This window comes from Periplaneta americana, chromosome 11 (genome assembly GCF_040183065.1).
Source record: "Periplaneta americana isolate PAMFEO1 chromosome 11, P.americana_PAMFEO1_priV1, whole genome shotgun sequence".
NCBI classification, from domain to species: Eukaryota; Metazoa; Arthropoda; class Insecta; order Blattodea; family Blattidae; genus Periplaneta; species Periplaneta americana.
The window spans coordinates 55,811,237-55,830,766 of NC_091127.1; the positions used below are offsets into that span (position 1 = coordinate 55,811,237).

Sequence of the window (19,530 nt, forward strand, 5' to 3'; positions counted from 1 at the left end):
AACTACAAAAAAAATATATGAACTTTTCAGATAGGGACTTTCGCAACTAGGAAATTCAATAAAAACAAATGAACTAGTGCCCCAAGAACTTATAGCTTCAGTACTTTTCGAGAAAGAGGTTTCTCCAGACAAGAAAGAAAACGAAAATTTTTTCTGTGTGGAACTTCCCTACATTACTAAGTAAAGTTTTCACGAATTTATCCACAAGAGTTTCTGACATAAGTTTCTAATGATTATTGTTTCGTAACACACTTCAATATGTCACACTGGCAGGGTGCGAATTAACGGAGGGGTTGGGGGGGGGGGATTTACCTCCCTGTTGGAAAATTATCCCCCCTCTCATAAATTCATGTTAACATTCTTCCAGGGATAACTTCTATCCACCTCACAAAATATAATTGTTGTAATACGAGTATAGCTACTTTATAAATTATAAAGTAAGCAAAAAAAAATAATATTGATGTATTGTCATCACTAGCAAGCTGACAACAATCTATAACTTAGGAATTACACATATTATCTTAAGCCTGCTCATGGTATTATGATCAAGATGCAAGACAAGCAACTCAGTGCAACCAAGTGTTGAGCCATATCGAATGCGGTTGAGGTCGCCTCTGTCGCTCTGTAAGTTAAAAAAATATAGAACAATGAAGATAAAAATTTTAGTTTTCTTTAAAGAAAGGAAGAACTTTAATTCAACACAAAATTCTCTAGCTTTTTAATATCGCGTCAACAAAATGAAAAAAAAAAACAATACAGATCATAATATATTACTTTGCTATTTCCCGTCCATGTGTGCAGGAATCAGGACAGGGACAGGAATATGATGTCTGCAACTGCTGCAACCTTGAAACAATTTGTGATTACGGTACTTCGGAAGTCATCTAGTCCTACCAATGATTGCAGTGAATACATAATAATGAAACATAGTATTCAAAACATAATTAAAAAAAAATAAAGGACTTTCAACTACAAAATACGCTATTAATCACATTAACAAGATACGGTACTACCTCTGACCGTACTATGTATTTACTCTGCTCAAGTGTGATATTCGTGTAAATAACATGGTGTACAAGTGTTGTGTTCCTAAATGTAGAGGGAAGTACAATGCTAATAAAATCAACAAATGAAGCTGTATCTACATGGTTCAATTTTCCATGCGCGTACTCATGCAATCTGATCAAGTTTAAAACGCGCGTTCAATTAAGATGCGTGAAGATTTTGTGTCTACATGGTGCGCCGTTTTGAACGTCATCTTCATTCACTACGTATATAATATACTAATTAATATTAAATAACAATCTTGCATGCATTGCTTGAATGCTTAAAGTTGAAATAAAAGTTGAACCGTGTAGATGCACCTTAACAAAGTACGTGTTTAAGTTTCCAGATCGACTTTATTTATTATTTAAATAGCCCGCTTGTTGAGATCGATTGAGAGTGCATTTGGTTGCAAATGTTTGTTGTCTGTGGTTTGGCATTATAATCTTTGGTCTTGTAACAAATGACGTTCGAGCTATACTCGATGGATTCAATGCATCGAGAAAATTGTGTGTAAACATTTCTGTCTAAGTTAGGGTTAGTTATAAACATAATTTTAATACAAAACTCTATCAAATTTGTTGATTTTAGAAGGTAAAGTATGACAAAATCATATTTATCTTCTATTGAACCAATTTGGTACCAAAACAATTGACAGTGTTAGCTGTTTAACGAAATATAATCAAGGTCGCAAATAGCAGTCATAACCTGATTCTCAGCTACATTTTAAAATGGATGAAGATAAAAGAACTGTTTGGTGTGGTAATTTATCTGAGAAAGTTACGGAAGAAGTGCTGTACGAGCTGTTTCTTCAGGTACGTTGGATTTGATGTTAGTTTGCAGTAATTGTAGGGTAGAATAGTTATCATGTAAGTAACATTATTGAAATTTAAAGCATTGAAGGTTAAGTTCTTTTGTTTCTATTTTCCTGCTTTTGTAGGCTGGTCCATTGGAGAAAGTAAGAATTCCTAAAGATAGGGATGGCAGGCAGCGCAACTTTGGCTTCATTACTTTTAAACACGAGTGTTCAGTGCCATATTCGGTAGCATTGTTTGAAGGAACAAGTTTGTTTAATAAGCTTTTAATTTTACAATCAAGAAATGGCACATCTGTCGATGTTCCCCAAGTGGGGGTTGGCAGGAATATTTTTCATGGAAGTGAGAGACAACGTACTCAGTCCCTTCCAATTAATTTTGGAAATGCTCCTGCTGCAGCAACTGCAGTTCCAGATTACAATTTGTTACTCCAGCTTGGACAACAGATGTTAGTTCCAGGGACTTTCGGTTCAATGCCAGTCCAGTTGAATCCGTTTGGTTCATTTCCTCCAACCAACAGTACACCTCTGTATAGAAGTCAGATGAGTAGTTCGTACTATTTAGGTGGAAATATTGACAAAGTGTCTAAGAATAGCCGTGATAACCATGGCCACAACAGAAATCACCCGTACCCTCGTGGCGGTGGCTCTAGAGGTCACGAATACAACCATAATAGTAATGGTCGTCACAGTAACACAAACTCTAGCAACTCACACCATCATCGGGACAATGGACATCGGGGCAGTGGTGGAAGACGACGCTACTAAAGTTACCAATAGTTCTAATGACTGTGAAGGGGGTATAAAATATATATATAAATAAATCTATATTGACTAAACTGATGTTATCTCAATGAAGATATGCAATACATAGGTACAAATTTGAATTAGTGTTCACTAGAATATTCATGAAATATTTCATTTTATAAACTGGACATTTTCTCGACTTTTAATCAGAAAATAATATCCTTTTTTTTTTTCTTCATTTTGTGTCAGTTCAACAGATGTACATTGGTTTTGACATTTTGGATGTGAACCTGTTTTACAGTCTTAAGAACATACCAGTACAAGGATGTTTACAGAAGAATAATTTTTGAAGTTACACGTCATGATTTTTTAAATGTATTGTATAATTTGTATAGTAGTTATGTTGCAGCACAAGGAATCAAACAATGAAAATCATTCCTCATAATCATACAAAATACAAAGTGGTACAAAACATGTAGCTATTTGTAAATCACAATTGTAAACTATAAATCCGTCGGCCTATTTTTAAATAACAATAAGGAATTACAAACTTAAGTACTCAGGAACAAGCGTGAGAAGAAATTATTAGGACCAGAAATACTTTTGACTTTAGAAACATTGGTGTGGATATTTTTTCATAAATCTGTCAATACGCTCTTGTAATTATTGAGCAGTTTTCCATAACATTTTGTATAGGCCTAGTTTCCATTTAAGGATTTTCACATAGCTCTTGTACAAATGAATGTTAGGATACTGAATTGATTCTTTAGCTGCAGAAATCATTGCTTATTATATGTTTATTTTCTGATATTAATTTTCAACACTTTACTGTAGTGATTGTGTCGTATGCGTTTAGTTCTATAGTTTGATCGTACAATCTGCATATATTTTAAGATTGTCTGGTTTTCAATGAGTTGGTATTGTAAAGATATCAGCAATGGAAGATATTATGGTTCACATGGTATATGCAGTACGAAGGAAAGAATTTCAAAAGTTGTCAAGTGAGACTAAATTCAAGGAGTTCATTCCAATAGTTAGTCCTGGCTACATTGCAAATTATAACGTCTCATTTCTACAATGTAAAAAATTGTGTTTAAAAAAGGTTAGAATTTAGTTCTTTCAGTCAGTACAAATTTTAAATGATGTAAACTATTATCTTTATTACTTTTTATCAATATTATTTACTCAGTTTCTTTAGTAAGAAGATATCAATTCAAGACATTTATCAAGATACTTTCTTTGAACGTTTTTCTGCATTTGCCATTCGTGATGGCACTATGGTCATTCAAGAGACAGAATTACCATAGCCATCGAAGCATCATAAAATAAATGCACCTGGAACGTACTAGTAGATGTGAACTTTTGAAATCTGAATTTTTACAGTAATTTGTTCTGGATATGAATACTTATGTATAGTTCATGTGTAGCGTGTGCAATATTGTTATTTGTCATAGGGTTGCCATCTTAAAGTTATAAATTAAGTTATTTAACTTACGATATTATTCTTTTATTATGATCTTAACAATAAAAAGTTAGGCTAGGTGAGTGTTCAGTTTCTGAGGTGCATGATTATAAAAAAAATATACGAACTTTTAATTACTTTTAATGTTCATCTTTTATTTTTTGCTTTTCCGTTATTGTGAACCTTAGAACTTAGTAGGTCCTAACGTTGAGTTCTTTTTCTTTGTAGTAGTTATATTTGAATAGTCGAGAGAAAATCAGATAGACCTAGTATTTGTCAAATAGCTGTTTTCAGAAGATAATACTGTTTAATTTAAGAGTGGAATATAAACAATTGAAGAGCATAAACATTTTAGGATGTACATTTTGCTTGTATGAACATCAAATTCTGAGAATCACATTCCCTTCTGTCTTACACTTTCAAATTCTCTTGGTTGTTTCGTTATTTAGAGGATGATTTGGTCACAGTCACTTCAACAGATATGGCATTGATTATTAATATTTGATGGCAGCCCTGCAGTTTCCAAGCACTTACTAATACAGTATATATCTTATCTTATGAATGACATAATTATAGTCTTACATACTTTAAATAGCCTATGTAACATCTTTCATTGTAGATACTATTGCCTGTGCTTTAAGTATTAAAAGAATAATGAAATGGCCATATTTGCTAGCATGTGAAATTCGTATTTGCACGTCATATGAGCATGCTTCTCGGTTTATTTTATATTCTTCGAAGTGTACCTAATGAATTTGTCTAATATAAAAAATATAGACAGTCCAATATATATAACTAATTTGAATTTAAGAGTTATACCCTAATAAATATATAAGATAAATTATAAGTGAATATATAACATGGCATATACTTTGGCGTCTGCACAGAGGTAAGTAAGTGAGCGAAAGTTATATTAATTTACAAAGAATGTATATATGAAAAAATTCTGAGTTTGTTATAGTTTCCCTTTCATGATATGCGTTAGAAATATCTCTAGCAGATATTAAAAAACTTGAGTGATGAGTAACAATGATACAAGTTCCTGATTTTCTGTTCTACTAAAATCGAGACTATATTTGACATTATTTGAATATATAGACTGGATGCAACACGTAAATAAATACTACACACTGAATTTGTTGAAAGACATGAATAAGCTTATGAGACTGTGATTTTATTACTTGCTACTTGATTCTCTTAGGGCAACTTAGTGTCAACTTGTATTAAGTTGCCTCAGTAGTTTCATATTTCTTTCTGTCACCTGAACTTTACTTACTGTTCGAAGCTATTGTTTGTTAGATACACTGAATGGTAATCTTTTCAATGATTTCTGGTTTGTGATGTTGATAATCATATAAAATGAATGTATACCTTTTGATGAGCTTTTTTTTTATATTGTAATTCTGTTTCGAAATTATCATCAGTTTGATTTCATGTGAAACTTGTTAGTTCAAACACTAATTCCACACACTGAGTAATGCATGCCTTACTAATAACTGTTAATTGGTATCTGCAGGATTATTGGTATACTTAAAATTCACAAAAATATCTATTAAATGCATATCATAAAGTTAATAGTTATTGCTTACATAAAAGAACTGGAACCATATTTTATCTTTTTTTATCAGTTTTATTATTGCCAATGTTTTAATTACAGTAAATTATTTTTCATTTTATTATGAATAAAAATTAGTGTGTGGTTCCTCATTTTGCCATATTTGTGGTTAACTAATATTACCCAAATAATGTTTGAATGTTGAAATGTAAGTTGGCTCATTTAGACATTTAGATAAAATATGAGTTTATACAGGGTGATTAACGAAGATCGTGCAATAGACTTACCCTAGGATCTGATTTCTGACATCATTGTGATGAAAAAAGTTCATATAAACATATGTTATATTTTTCAAATTGAGTGAGTTACACCATCTTGAATGTTAAACATAAACGTGGAAATTAAAGTGTAAGCATTTAAATTATCTACGAAAATGATACTGGGTGTATTATAAATTCATTAAACAATATTCACGTTATTACTCACCTGAAAAAATCTGTATTAAAGACGATTTTCACCCAGATTAAACACTTGTTGAGACAAATAATCATGCTCCTCAATTTAATAGAGCTCGAAGTTGTGCCGGAAATTTATGAGCTGCTGCAGTCTCGCCTGTTATTTTAAGGTTATGGAATCCATGTCATCTGTTGTAATGTTCAAACCACTTGTAGCAAAAGATTGAACTTTATGATCTGAGAGTCTTTAGCATTCAATTTGTCAGACATTGTTTTTGCTCTAGCCTGGTTAGTTAGCATTCAATTTGTCAGACATTGTTTTTGCTCTAGCCTGGTTAGTCAAAGTGGATAATGAAACAGCACGTTGATTTTGATTTTCAGTTCATTGGGCTAACATCGTTTCCAATTCCTCCATAATCAGTGTCCTTATAGATGTTGTCTTAGTTACCGGTATTGACATTTTAAGCCCGGTTCAGACAGTGCTTATTTCCATGATGGATTTCAAAGTGGCTGTGCTGATGGCTAGCCTGCATGCTCACTTGCTGGAAGGAATGTGCTCTGGTGGCTGCTTTGGTGGCTAGCTTGCTGGATTTCGAGGGTAAGTTCCTTGTTATTTTTCATGTTGGTTTGCAGGCTAGAACCAACGATGATGATACACTAGCACCACTGAAACCATGTCGCCATGTTCGTTGTTTTCCAACTAAACCTGTTTTTTCTATAGTCTCTAGTGTCTAAGAAATAGCAATTAAATATCGGACTTTAGCTGTTTTGTACTTATGGCTTAATTACCTTATTACGACATTTACTATTGTTAATGTAGGACAGTTGTTTTCCACTCACGGTTTAGTTTCTTTTTGACCACGAGTGTTGGCAACAGATGAAACAGCAGATGATTTTCCAATTTGAACTGTGGAACGAGCGAGCTCTGTGAGAACAACAACCATCACTGTAGCCAACATGGGAGCCAGCTTGCTAGCCAGCTAGGAAACACGCAAGAAAACAAGCACCATTTGAACCGGGCTTTAGTTGCATTCATACAACTTTCTTTTCTTTTTTATTTTTCTTCTTTAATTTTTATGCTTCTTAAAGTTGATTCTGAGATTCTTGTTGCTCTATGTCTCTAGTGCACTCATTATATATGCTTTATAATGTCTAATTTTTCTTCCAGTGTTACAGCTTTTCTTTGTTTTTTACTCTTGGAAGCACTTTTATCACCATTATTTCTTTTATTCATGTTTGATTTGAATAAACCCGCAACACTATATACTGCACAACTTGATAGCTCTACACCTGCAGTTAGACTAGACACATGTCAACTAATCAATGAAGTGTATGCAAAATGAAAACACAACTTCACAGGATGACTACAAAATTCAAGCTGACAAATTGCTTTATACCAAAAATGAGTAAAGTAAGATCACGTTTTAACGAAGGATACTTGTATACCATATTACTTTGTCCCACTATGTACCATGTGCAAGGGGAGATTTTGATTATACATCTTGATAATACAACTTTTAATGCTATGAGGTGTGATCATTAAATTTCGGGACCAGTCCCATAAATGGAAATAAAATTACCTGATTTAAATTTGGCTGCCATCTCCTTCAAAATAGTCGTCTTGGGCAGCTATACACCGATCCCAGCGCCTCTAACATTTTTGGAATGCCTCCTAGATGTCGTATTCTTGAAGCCTGCCAAGCGCTTTCTGCAGTTCTCGTTGGATCTTCTCCACTATGCCAAAACAGCGACCCTTTAGCTTCAATTTCATCTTCGGAAACAAAAAAAAAAAAAATATATTGCAGAGGGACAAATCTGGTGAATATAGGTCACCAGGGACCACTGAGATCTTGACAGACTTCGAGATGGTGTTCCATTTGCCCTTGTGATAGAAGTCTGGGCACGAACTTGGCAGCAATGCAGCATATCTTCAAAATGGACGTGAGAATCATTTGAACCTCTCTAAATGACATGTTGACGATGTCAGCAATTTCTCTGATGTGTCGATCATCATACACAATTTGTCTAATTTTTTCGGCAGTGTTGCACATGTGTGATCAACCTGGTCTCTCATCGTCCTGCAGCAATGTTCTGCCATTTCTGAAATGGAAATGTCACTCAAAACATCTCGTCCGACTCACTGCTTCATTCCTGTAGGCTTGTTTCAAAATTCCATGGGTTTTGGTTGCTGATTTTCCGAGTTTGACGCATAATTTAATGTTGGATCTCTGCTCCAGTTTCGAGTCCATCATGATTTTGCAAATGCACAGATGCACGTGCTAACAAAACCTTGTGAAACATGTGAAAGTGATCACCATAAATTATATTCCTAGGAGATTTTGAGTTGTAAAGTTTCCCACACTTCACAGTTCCTGAACTTTGTGAATGGCTACAAACAAACCTGAAGATATGTATAGGTTAAACACAAGTTTTATGCTTTGTGTATTATATACTTAATTATAATAAAAATTAACTCAATATAAGAGAAACTGTCCCCTTGGACAACAAGTAACAAATTTTATGGAAAATCAAGAACATATCTGAATTCAGAATTGGTTCATGAGCTAAAGCACATGGTACAGATCATTCAAAATGAAGAACAGATTAACTATGAACAAATGATTAGAAATAGGCGAAATTGTTACTGTAGTGTAGAAATTTTGCTGTCTAGGAATTTGAACTTCTCCTGTCCCTCACCAATTAATAACTATAACATATCTGGGATTTTAATGTGTGCTTTTAAGAAAGAGAAATTATGCATTGTTCGTGATTGCTGTCTTTCTTTTAAGTGTAGTTTTTTTTTTTATCTTGGTAATATGTTTTGTAAAGTATGGTATACCTTTCCTTTACTTACGGTTGTTATGCATATGTCCATAACTGAAGTTGGCAGATGGAAATATGTTAACTAAAATTTATCTTCTATTAGATGACTTTTGGTTTTTTAATGTAACATGAATCATTGTCTTTAGTTGTTAATCAATTAATCAATAACTAGTAATTTTCACAGTGTCAATTTTGCCTTTAAATAATTCGGAAAAATTCTATGAATTTGACCTATTGAATTTTTTAAAAGGGACTATGTATGGTTATAAATTCATATTCCATTAGAGTCGACGGCAATTTGGAAGGCAGTAGTCTGCTAGCGTTTGCGTCAAGAGAGACAGATAGAGAGAGCAAGGCAGCGTACAACATTGCCACATCGTACTTCACGAGCAAGTGCAATACAAATAGCGGAGGAGAGAATTTAAATTATCAAAAGACAATAATGGTCTTAGCGGTTGATTACTGTAAGCATGACACCAAACAAAAACTCTTTCCTTCACTAACAATATTCTTTGCACAGTTCTCAATCCCACACCACATGCTTCTGCAGTCGTTTCTTGCACGTTGACAATGTTGCAGCCAGCATCAAGATGGCCAGCAGCATTCTGCTCGTCAACATTTTAAAAATAATTATACATCTTAAACACAATTTTCCACGCCTGCCTGTGCAATACTTGTCTTTTTACAGTCTCTTTTCCATTTATTTATCTTACACACACACAGTAAATATTAGTTTTACTTATTCAATGTATTGAAACACTCACACGTGAACAAACGAACTTGGGAAGTACTTGTTACAGACTGATTCCAATTGGTTCTACTGTACAAGCTTGTGACATCACATACCAGAAATGCTATGGCGCATATAGCAGCCAACCGCCTTCTGAACTGTCGTCTAGTCTAGGCTACAGTTTTCCTCTTGGGCAAATCAAAACTCCAGCATTTCTCCTCTTGCTGTGCCTGCTTGTTTTGACCATTTATAATATACAGAGAATTTGTCTTTTCATTAATGAAGATTGGGAACAGCTATTTTAGATTATGTTTATGTAACTAATTTTGATATTGTTTAATCGTTAAATAATACCTATTGGTTTACATTTTCAAATTTAGTATCAGTATATGAAATGCGTCATTAAACACTTTTGATAAATAACAGTTTCATTAATGTCGAAATTACACTCATGAATTGGAACATTAATAAGAAATAAATATGTGCAAGTGAAAATTAACAGTAGAATTAATATTACAGATTTAAATTAAGTTGCGCATGTTTTACTTTTTGTAATGTTTAATTTTTTTTCACTATACTATGTTTAAAACCATTAGTAAAATATGTTTTGTATTGGCCAAATAAATCTTAATGGTATCACAAATATTTTTATTTTACATATGAATAATTATCTTTCATTTGTACACACGTTTATATCCCAAGAGAAGAATATCTTTATGTAAGTAAATGTAACACTATATTTTTCTGTTATTTAAAAGAATTATCAAACGAATAAGAAGGAATGAAATAAGCAGTGCAGTCTATTATATCACAACTCTGTTCTTCATACTTTGCAACGCAGAGAGATTTTTTTTTTTTTTCGATTGTATGAAGTTTTTACTTAATATGGAACAGACTTGCATAATATAGTAAAATATAATATAATTTTAAAATTTTCGTGGAGACACATTTTGTATTTTTTTATTTAAGTTACACTATGTACTTAGTACAGCATAGAAATAAATTATTTTTGTGTGTGATGACTAAAGGGTCATATTTATTTTTAGTCCTCTTCACGAATTACATCAATTTTCGCCCATCTCAGTTTATGTGAAATTAACATTATTGTATAGTGAAAACTTTTAAGCTGCATCCACATGGTTCAATTTTCCATTAGTGTACGCATGCAATCTGGGGAGAATATTGAAAGAATCAAGTTGAAAACACACATTTAATTAAGTTGCATGCAGATTTTGTGTCTATGTGGTGCGCTGTGTTGAACGTCACCTTCACTGTGTGTGTGTGTGTGTGTGTGTGTGTGTGTGTGTGTATGTATATAATATATATTAATTAATAAATATTAAATATCAATCCAATACTTAGACCTACTTGATTCTCAAAATTGTGGTTGAACACTTCATAGACACTTGTATTTGCAATAATCTTCAATAAAGCTAATCGTACTTTCCACCATTTTAGCTTCAAAGGTCCACCATCACCAAAGGAAACAATTTTCAGCTTATTCATAGCCACCTAGAACAGACAGCTGCCTGCTACATGTCACTTTTGAATGAAATAACGCACAAGATACCCACTAACAATGGAGAGCTTTCAATTGCCGCATGCACTCTCATTTTTAGTTGAAAAAGGCATGCACAATTGTATGGGTTTCATTCATTCTTGCATGCATTGCTTGAATGTGTAAAGTGGAAAAAAAAAATTGAACTGTGTAGATGCACCTATAGAGCGATTTTTTTCCTTCTTTCTTGTTACGTAATATTGGAAAATCAGAACAGTTGACTAGCTATGTACTCTTAGTATTTGTTTATTAACTCAGTTTTTGACATGCACATTAAGAATTTCTGCAACAGACAAAATTTGCTGTTTTATTTTCATGAGGAAATATATCGTGAAATGGACTTCATTTTCTTCAATCACAGGTTGCTTCAGAATGTTTAAAATAGCTATTGTACATAACAATAAAATGTTACATGCAACATATGCAAAATACAGTCAACTCCGGATATAGTAAACCTCTGCAAACTTGCATATTTCGTTCACTATGTCCGAAGTGTCTCTCCCACCTTAAATGACAGAAATAAATGAAATTGTGGAGAAGAAAATATTTCATTTTTTGGGAATTGATTACACTGTATACTGTTACTCACAGTTGATTTACTTAAACTATGTTGTCGACCCATGTCCACTTGCGAAAGACCACATTCATGTCACTTATAATATTCGTCTTATCTTCCAAAGAAAACACTTTACGCTTCAAAATTTTTATTCAGTACATTGACTGTTGGAATACTAGAAACAGACTGATCAGGTAGAAATGACAAACACTGTTATAGTGTGACTGCATACTCAGCCTTGGAATTTCCCGGGTCACTTAATGGAAACTGGGAGAGGGTTGATGGAGTTTGAAAGCCATCGAAATCTTACCTTCATTTATGCTCTGGACATAATGTCTGCCCCCTTTTAATAAAAGAAGGCAATTTCGCTGTTTTGATGCTATCCATCATAATGGAAAATTTTCTGAGAACAAAAGGCAACCCTTTGACGGTGGAGGCTCATTGTCTAGGAATCACTAATCCTACTTTGTCCTTTGACTAAAGGAGTAAGAAACTTAGAATGTTCTTCTCAACACATTCTTTCAATTTTATACAAGAAGGTCTGATTTCAAATAAGAATTTGTCAGGATACAAGGTTCACTATAACTACAAATGGAAATATTAATGTACTTTTTAATGTATGCGGGTCGGGACCAATGATTTAGATTCACTATATCCAGAGTTGACTGTATTGGGAATAGGGAGATAGAGTTAAAGCTGTCATGTTTTATTAACTCCAGTACAGTATAGAGGAGGGGGGGAGTGGATAGTTTAATATCATGCTTTTATTGCTTTACTCTCAATCTTGGAGCAAATTCTCATATCAATATTGACAAAATTGACTCATTGTGAACAACATTCCACTTCAGTAGATATTGCCCAATCTTGAAACAAATTCTTAACTTTAATACCTGGCCCTCAGAAGCACACACACCAAACCTTTTCTCCGACAATTGGACACTATGACAGCCAATCAGAACACCGAAGCCACTGGTGTGGACCATGGTGACAACAAGCCACAACCCTCCCACACCTTAAATATTAATGTGCTGTCAGTCTCAGTACCATTTGTCCTTTATACACACGGCAGATCTCTCCGCTCACGTGTACCATGCCACTGAAGATGTCCACCGGAGTAGTGGACGAAATGTTTGGTTGTATTACGAACATCCTGGGTATTTATTAATTATATAAAATATGCTTATTTTAATGCATATGTGAACATTGTGTGCTTCATTAAACTACACTATCTACCAAAAAGTAATTGGGCACTGTTTTTACTCCTTTACAACCTCATGGTACCACCTCTTGTTGCTGTAACAGCAGCTACCCTGTCAGGCATGCTGTCCATTAGCTTGTGTAGGATATCCACTGGAATATGTCGCCATTCCTCTTGCAACATGGCACTCAGTTGGACAGTGGAAGATGTCCGCATCTCCCGAGACCTCAACCAGCGGTCCAATTTGTCCCAAAGGTGCTCAATGGGATTGAGATCAGGACTCTGTGCAGGCCAGTCCAACCGGTGAACATTATTGTCTGCATACCACTGCATAGTAGCCACCGAAACACAGGGCCAACTTCCATTGTCCAACTGAGTGCCATGTTGCAAGAGGAATGGCAACACATTCCAGTGGATATCCTACACAAACTAGTGGAGAGCATGCCTGACAGGGTCACTGCTGTTATAGCAACAAGTGGTAGTACCACGAGGTTCTAAAGAGGCAAAAAACAGTGCCCAAATACTTTTTGGTAGATAGTGTATTATTGCTGAATTCCACTCACAAGTTACGTATTTTCTGGCACAAACAAAACTCTGCCACTAGAATATTGCATACCTACCAGTAGCCACAGATGTACTAGCATGTTTGCGGGTAAGAGACACTAGTCCAAGAGTGCACTGTGCTAATGATCGGTGCTCTAGAACTTTGACTTCAGCAGCTGCTGGGCTGCCGAATTCTCAGTATACATTATCCCTTAGTCTGTTGTGTATTCTTGCTCGAAATGTAGTAAATATCTTTTATACATTTCTTCTTATTGTGTTAGTGTGTAACGAAGATTTTCATTTTTTACAACTGAGCAGGCATGCTTTCTACATGATATAACATGAAAAACACCCATTAGTGTACTTATTTTTAATGTTTTATTATTGAAAATAAAATAATGTAATTTCGTGACCGATGATTGTACTATTCAGTGATATTCGTGAAAAATCGCGTTTAATGCAAAAAATTGCCGAATTCGCCAAAAATGGGAAAACGAGCAAAATTTTCGACAAATCGCGATCGTAACATGTATCTAAAGAACAAATTTTGTTCATACCAATACAAATTTTAATTCTCTCACTCAATTAGCAGAAATTCGTGAGAAAACCATTCGCGAAAATTGGGTGCCCCCAAACATGAGCCTTGAGCTTGAAAACAAAAATTTCAACATAAAAATGGTACTTGGTTGGACATACTGACTCAGATAACACAGGCGCACATTACAAAATTGCCATGAATTAATTATTATTGATGAAGTGTTGAATACAAACATTTGCGAAATTTCTTAGAAAGAATGCTGTTATAATTGGCTTGAAGTCAATGTTCTAGGATGTCAGACATCCCATCTCTCCATTACAAGTCGTAATTTTTCTCTTTCTACCAACTTAACAGGAAATTTGAATGTTGAGGCGAGTGACTGGAAAATTAGTGTTAAATTCTGGTCTATGCATAGATTAGCACGAGGCCCCCCTGGCAACTGCCCCCCATGCCCATGTGTTAAGACAGAACTGCTTGCAATGGTGGTTACTTTACAAACATTGTCTATTATTAGCAGTATCAGATTTCAGCACTAACTCAGTATGTAAATGAGAGACTGTAATGAATAGGTACCGAGTTTTGAGGCCCATTTAATTTATTATCTTTCTTACTATGTTATAGTATATTTTCAGTATTGTTGTAACTTATTTATAGACTTGTTTCTTGTGTATCTGATATAATTGATGAGAATGGGATATATTGTTTCTTTTGTTGATTTAGTGCTTTACTGCTATACTATCTCAAATCAAACTTACCCCGTTTTTACGTTCAAAGGCATGTTTATGTCTGATGGCTGACAGAAGCATGACATTGGAAACTATACGCACTGAGCAGATTCAAAGAAATATTTGTGTTAATACTTAGCAACTGCTCTTGAATGGCTGTATCATACAAATGAAAAGAATGTTGTGTCATATTCTTGTATTAGTAACATTTGTGTATAGTACATATATAGTTCATATTATAGATAACTTAAAATCATTCTATCTGTATCTGTTAAATTAATTTTAAGAATTATTTAAGATTTTCATGGTGATCAACATGGTGTGAATTTTTTAGCATCATGTCATGAATATAGTATGTTTCGGAACTCGCATGTATTGGCTCCATTTTCAGAGAAGAATTTATTACCAAGAGCTATTTTTCATGATTTGATGTGAGATATAGTGTGTGTGTGTGTGTGTGCGTGTGTGCGTGCGCGCGCACCTTGGCACACATGGTCTTCTTAGAATGATTCTTTATGAAAACATAAGTAAGAAATGTTAGACAAATTATGTTCAATGGGCTTTCAGATCAACTAGGTGTGTCGTATGTTTAAACCATGGATACCTTATAGTTAGAGAATATGTTCAAACTATATACAGGGTGATTCAAAAGTCACGCGTCATAGACAAACTCCGTTATTAGTGCAGATAGCGAAAAATGGAAAGAGGAGAAAGTTGTTAGAAATAGGTAGTTTTCCATCTAATGTGCTTGAATTTTCAATGTAGAATGCACTGTTTAGGCTGTACACTAGTACGACACACCTGCCAGTTCCAATACTGTCATAGTAGTGGCTTTTCGGCAAGTTCTACTGGATTTCAGATACGTATTATTTAACGGAGAAAAATAGTTGACATCCAGAGTTTAGCGGTTATTTAACTCCTCACAGTGCAAAGAAGCATTTCTTTACATTGATGGCATAAGAATGCAGGGGAATTTCATTCTTGCTTGGCGGTTTTCTCTGAACATGTATTGGCTACACTGCTAATAATCGTCTTTTCGTAATTTACCCAATGCACTACAAATCTAAAATCCAGTAAAGCTAGCGGAAAATCCACTAATTTCGCAACATTTGGTCTGGCGGGTGTGTCGTACTAGTGTACAGCCACAACGGTGTATTATAAGTTGAAAATTCAGGCACATTAGATTGTAAATTACCTATTTCCAACAATTTTCCACTCTTTACATTTTTCGCTATCTGCACTAATAACGGAGTTTGTCTATGTCGCGTGAATTCTGAATCACCCTGTATATCGATTGAGGACACCTTGGTACACATAGTTTCCGTAGATTGATTCTTTGTGAAAAGATAAGTAAGAAATGTTCGACAACTTATGTTCATTGGCTTTCAAATCTCAGTCAAGTGGAGTAACTAGGTGAATCATATGTTTAAACCATGACTACCTTGTAGTTAGAGAAGATGTTCAAAGTGGCCTCTATTCATTTCAATGCAGAAAACAGTGTGCCAAACAGAATTCTCTTACTTGTGTTCAGCGTGTTAGCATTAACTACTAGTATTTTCCTGCTGCTTGAGGCATTGCCACCAGATCTTCAGTATTCATGGGAAGGACTATTTCAAATGCCCCATAAAGGAAAAATTCCATCTTCCTGGGTATATCACATTCACCACTGCCAGATATCCCTATAGTGTGCAGGAACTCCATCTTTCTTGGTCAACATATATATGTCTTATAGCTGACAGTACATATTCAGGTAGTCTTAGTAGACTTGTGTCCAGAAAAATAAGATATTTTTAAGCAGTCTGCCTATCTCAGCATATCTTCAGTAGTATCAGTCCAAAAGTGAAGCTCATGTTTGTACGAGGGCTATTTAGAAATCAACTTCCGATTGTTGATTGTGGATTGTTAGATCGTTGCAGGAAGATGGCGCTTGCGCAGTAGCCACAAGTGAAGACGTAATAATGCTCCCATGCACCACGCACTCATTTTCGTTCAATAGTCTGTGAGAAATAGTTGTTTATAATGGACGCGATTATTACTTGCCCCGCGAGTTGTGAGGTCCGTTCGGTTATTAGATTTCTTCACGCAAAAGGAGTTAACATTGCTGAGATTCACTGTCGATTGTGTCATGTTTAGGCAACATTATGAGTGATAGTGCTGTATGGGACTGGTGCAGGAAATTTAAGAATGGGCGTGAAGATGTGCACAATGAAGGAGGTCAATTGTGACTGACGAACTCGTTCAACAAATTGAACAAACTGTGATTGAAAGACGTCGTTTCACAATTTTCTGAACTGTCTGAAAACGAGGAGCTCGTGGATGGAGTGAAAACCTAGCGGAGTACACAGGCAGAGTCCTTTTATGAAGAAGGAATACATAAGCTAGTCCCACGCTATAACAAGTGCTTGAGTTTATATGGCGACAATGTTGAAAAACAGTGTCACTATCCAGGAACGTTTTCCAGGCAATAAATAATTTGTAACATTATTTGTGTTTTTTTTTTTTTTTTTTTTTTTTTTTTTGTAGCCAAACGGAAATTGATTTCTGAATAGCCCTCGTAAATGTCATAAGGATTTGCTCTGGACCAGAGGTGACTGTTGTAAATGTTAAACACACCCTTTCTCGTAAAATAAAATTGAACTTGGTTATAGTATCATCGAAAGAACTGAAGAAATTATGTCGCAATAAACAAGTGTTGCTATAAATACAACAATAATAAAATTAAAAAATTAATACACTCACAATATTGTATATATTGTACACCACTATAATTTAATTTGTAATTTTATGTAGACCTGCATTTAGGGTGACCAGATTCACATCGGTAGAAAAGAGGACACAAAGCTTCAAAAAGGAGGAAATTGTTCGAAAAAAAAGGACAGAAAATATGTACTTAGATTTAGGTTTAACCCTATATTATACTATAAATTACGTCAATATATTCTCTTATAAAATATTTACAGTACAGATTTAGGCTTATATCATACTTAAAAGTATGTTAATATTACAAAATAATTACGATAAAACTTAATATTAATGCTTTTACAGTTAGCAACATACGAAAGTTAAGGGAACTATAATTATTAAGGAGAACAGAAAATATCTATTTAGATTTAGACTTAGGCCTATATTATACTTAAAATTATGTCAATATCTATTTTATTATATTATACTTATGATTAAACTTTATAATATAAAGTGATTTTACAGTTAACTACATATGAAAGCCAAAGGAACTATAATTATTATCAAAATATATATAAAAAGACCGCACAAAATGTGAATTTAATATTATTTTGTATGCAAAGAGAGGTATGATCGTTGGCAAAGAGTATATTCTGTCAATGCTGCTGCCACCTACGGGAAAATTACATGAAAAAGGCGTCAGACCAGATAATTTCGAAATATCAGACATACAAGTTACGAAAAAGAGGACATTTCTTGATTTTTTTAAATCCTCCCAGACCCTGGACAAAGGCCTAAAAAGGAGGACATGTCCGGACAAAAGAGGATGTCTGGTCACTTTACCTGCAGTGCTAAACTTTTTCTAAATACTTTACGTTACTTTTTACCACTCTTTATTTGTTTTATAACACAAACTTTATATTTCACACTTAAAACTTTTCTTTTTTTACTCCATGTTCCATTCATTGTACTATATGTAACACCTGTTTGCAAACTGAATGTCTGAAATTACAGCCTGAGTTTGGTCTACTCTATGCTTCACTCTCTTTTCTTAGGATTCCAGTTCTTGGCTCATAAAATGCTTTTTCCCCAGTAACTGAAAACAATATTGCTTACTATGATATTACTAGTTACCTGTGAATTCCTTTCAATGACAGTCAAAGTACTAAGAGCATACATTTTTTAAGAATTTAAAATGTTGCCATAAACGAGTTGGTTATGAAAAATGTATTGTTATAAAAATAATAAATCTTATTTGTTTAATACAAATAAAAACCCGTATTTTTTAATGACTGACACTGTAGTTGAGGTGTTGTATTTTAATTATAGTCACTATAATCAAGTTCAGATGAACTTCGTTTGTCAACAGAATGGTTGATTTGAAAGGTGTGCAGTCCACAAGAAGTAGTATAAGTCAGTGGTTTCCTGGGACCCATCAATATCTTCAACATTTTCTCGTGACCCACTTCAGAATGACTTGGTTTATAAAGATACCTAGGGAAGAATAAAGAAATGTATGTAGTATTTGTGGACCTAGAAAAGGCTTTTGACAGAGTGGATTGGAATAAACTGATGGGGATCCTAAAGAAAATAGGTGTGGATTGGAAAGTGAAGAAATACGAAAGAGGGAAAGTGGGAAAAGAGGCAGTAGTGAGTAAATCATTAAAGAAATAACCTGTTGCTTCGAATCAAAGCTCTGCACCTGTTGGTTCCTTATCTCGAAACGTTATGATGCCTGAACAACTTAGTTAACTGCAGAATTCGGGAACTATGTATGGGAGTGTGAGTGTGTGTGCTTTTTTTTTATCATCCAGAATCAATGATGAGGTCCACAAAAATTTGAAGGGAAGAAGAAAGAAACACGGGTGTATTGAGTAGTCAGAAGCTGTATTAAAACTTTTTGTCCTTTTGAAGACCATGGTCAAAATGGTTTTTAATCAAGGACAGTTATTCGCTTTCCATAGTTCTGTTCTTTTCCTTTAGCTTCACAGTTTCTTTTTCGTCCTCCTAGTCTCTGTCTGATATCCAGTAGAGTTCTTTTTTTTTTTTTTTCCTTTTTTCATGTTTTCGTTGGCCATAACCTATAATTCTGGAGAGAAA

The 19,530-nt window shown here is 34.3% G+C and overlaps 1 protein-coding gene across 1 annotated transcript; it reads left to right on the forward strand.

Moving 5' to 3' along the window:
• Positions 1 to 1,533: 1,533 nt before the first annotated feature.
• LOC138709011 (RNA-binding protein 7) lies at positions 1,534 to 10,903 on the forward strand. The gene is made up of 2 exons (XM_069839460.1): positions 1,534 to 1,859; positions 1,985 to 10,903. Exons 1-2 carry the CDS (start codon positions 1,776 to 1,778, stop codon positions 2,624 to 2,626), a joined length of 726 nt encoding a protein of 241 aa, XP_069695561.1. The 5' UTR covers positions 1,534 to 1,775; the 3' UTR covers positions 2,627 to 10,903.
• The last annotated feature ends 8,627 nt before the right edge of the window (positions 10,904 to 19,530 follow it).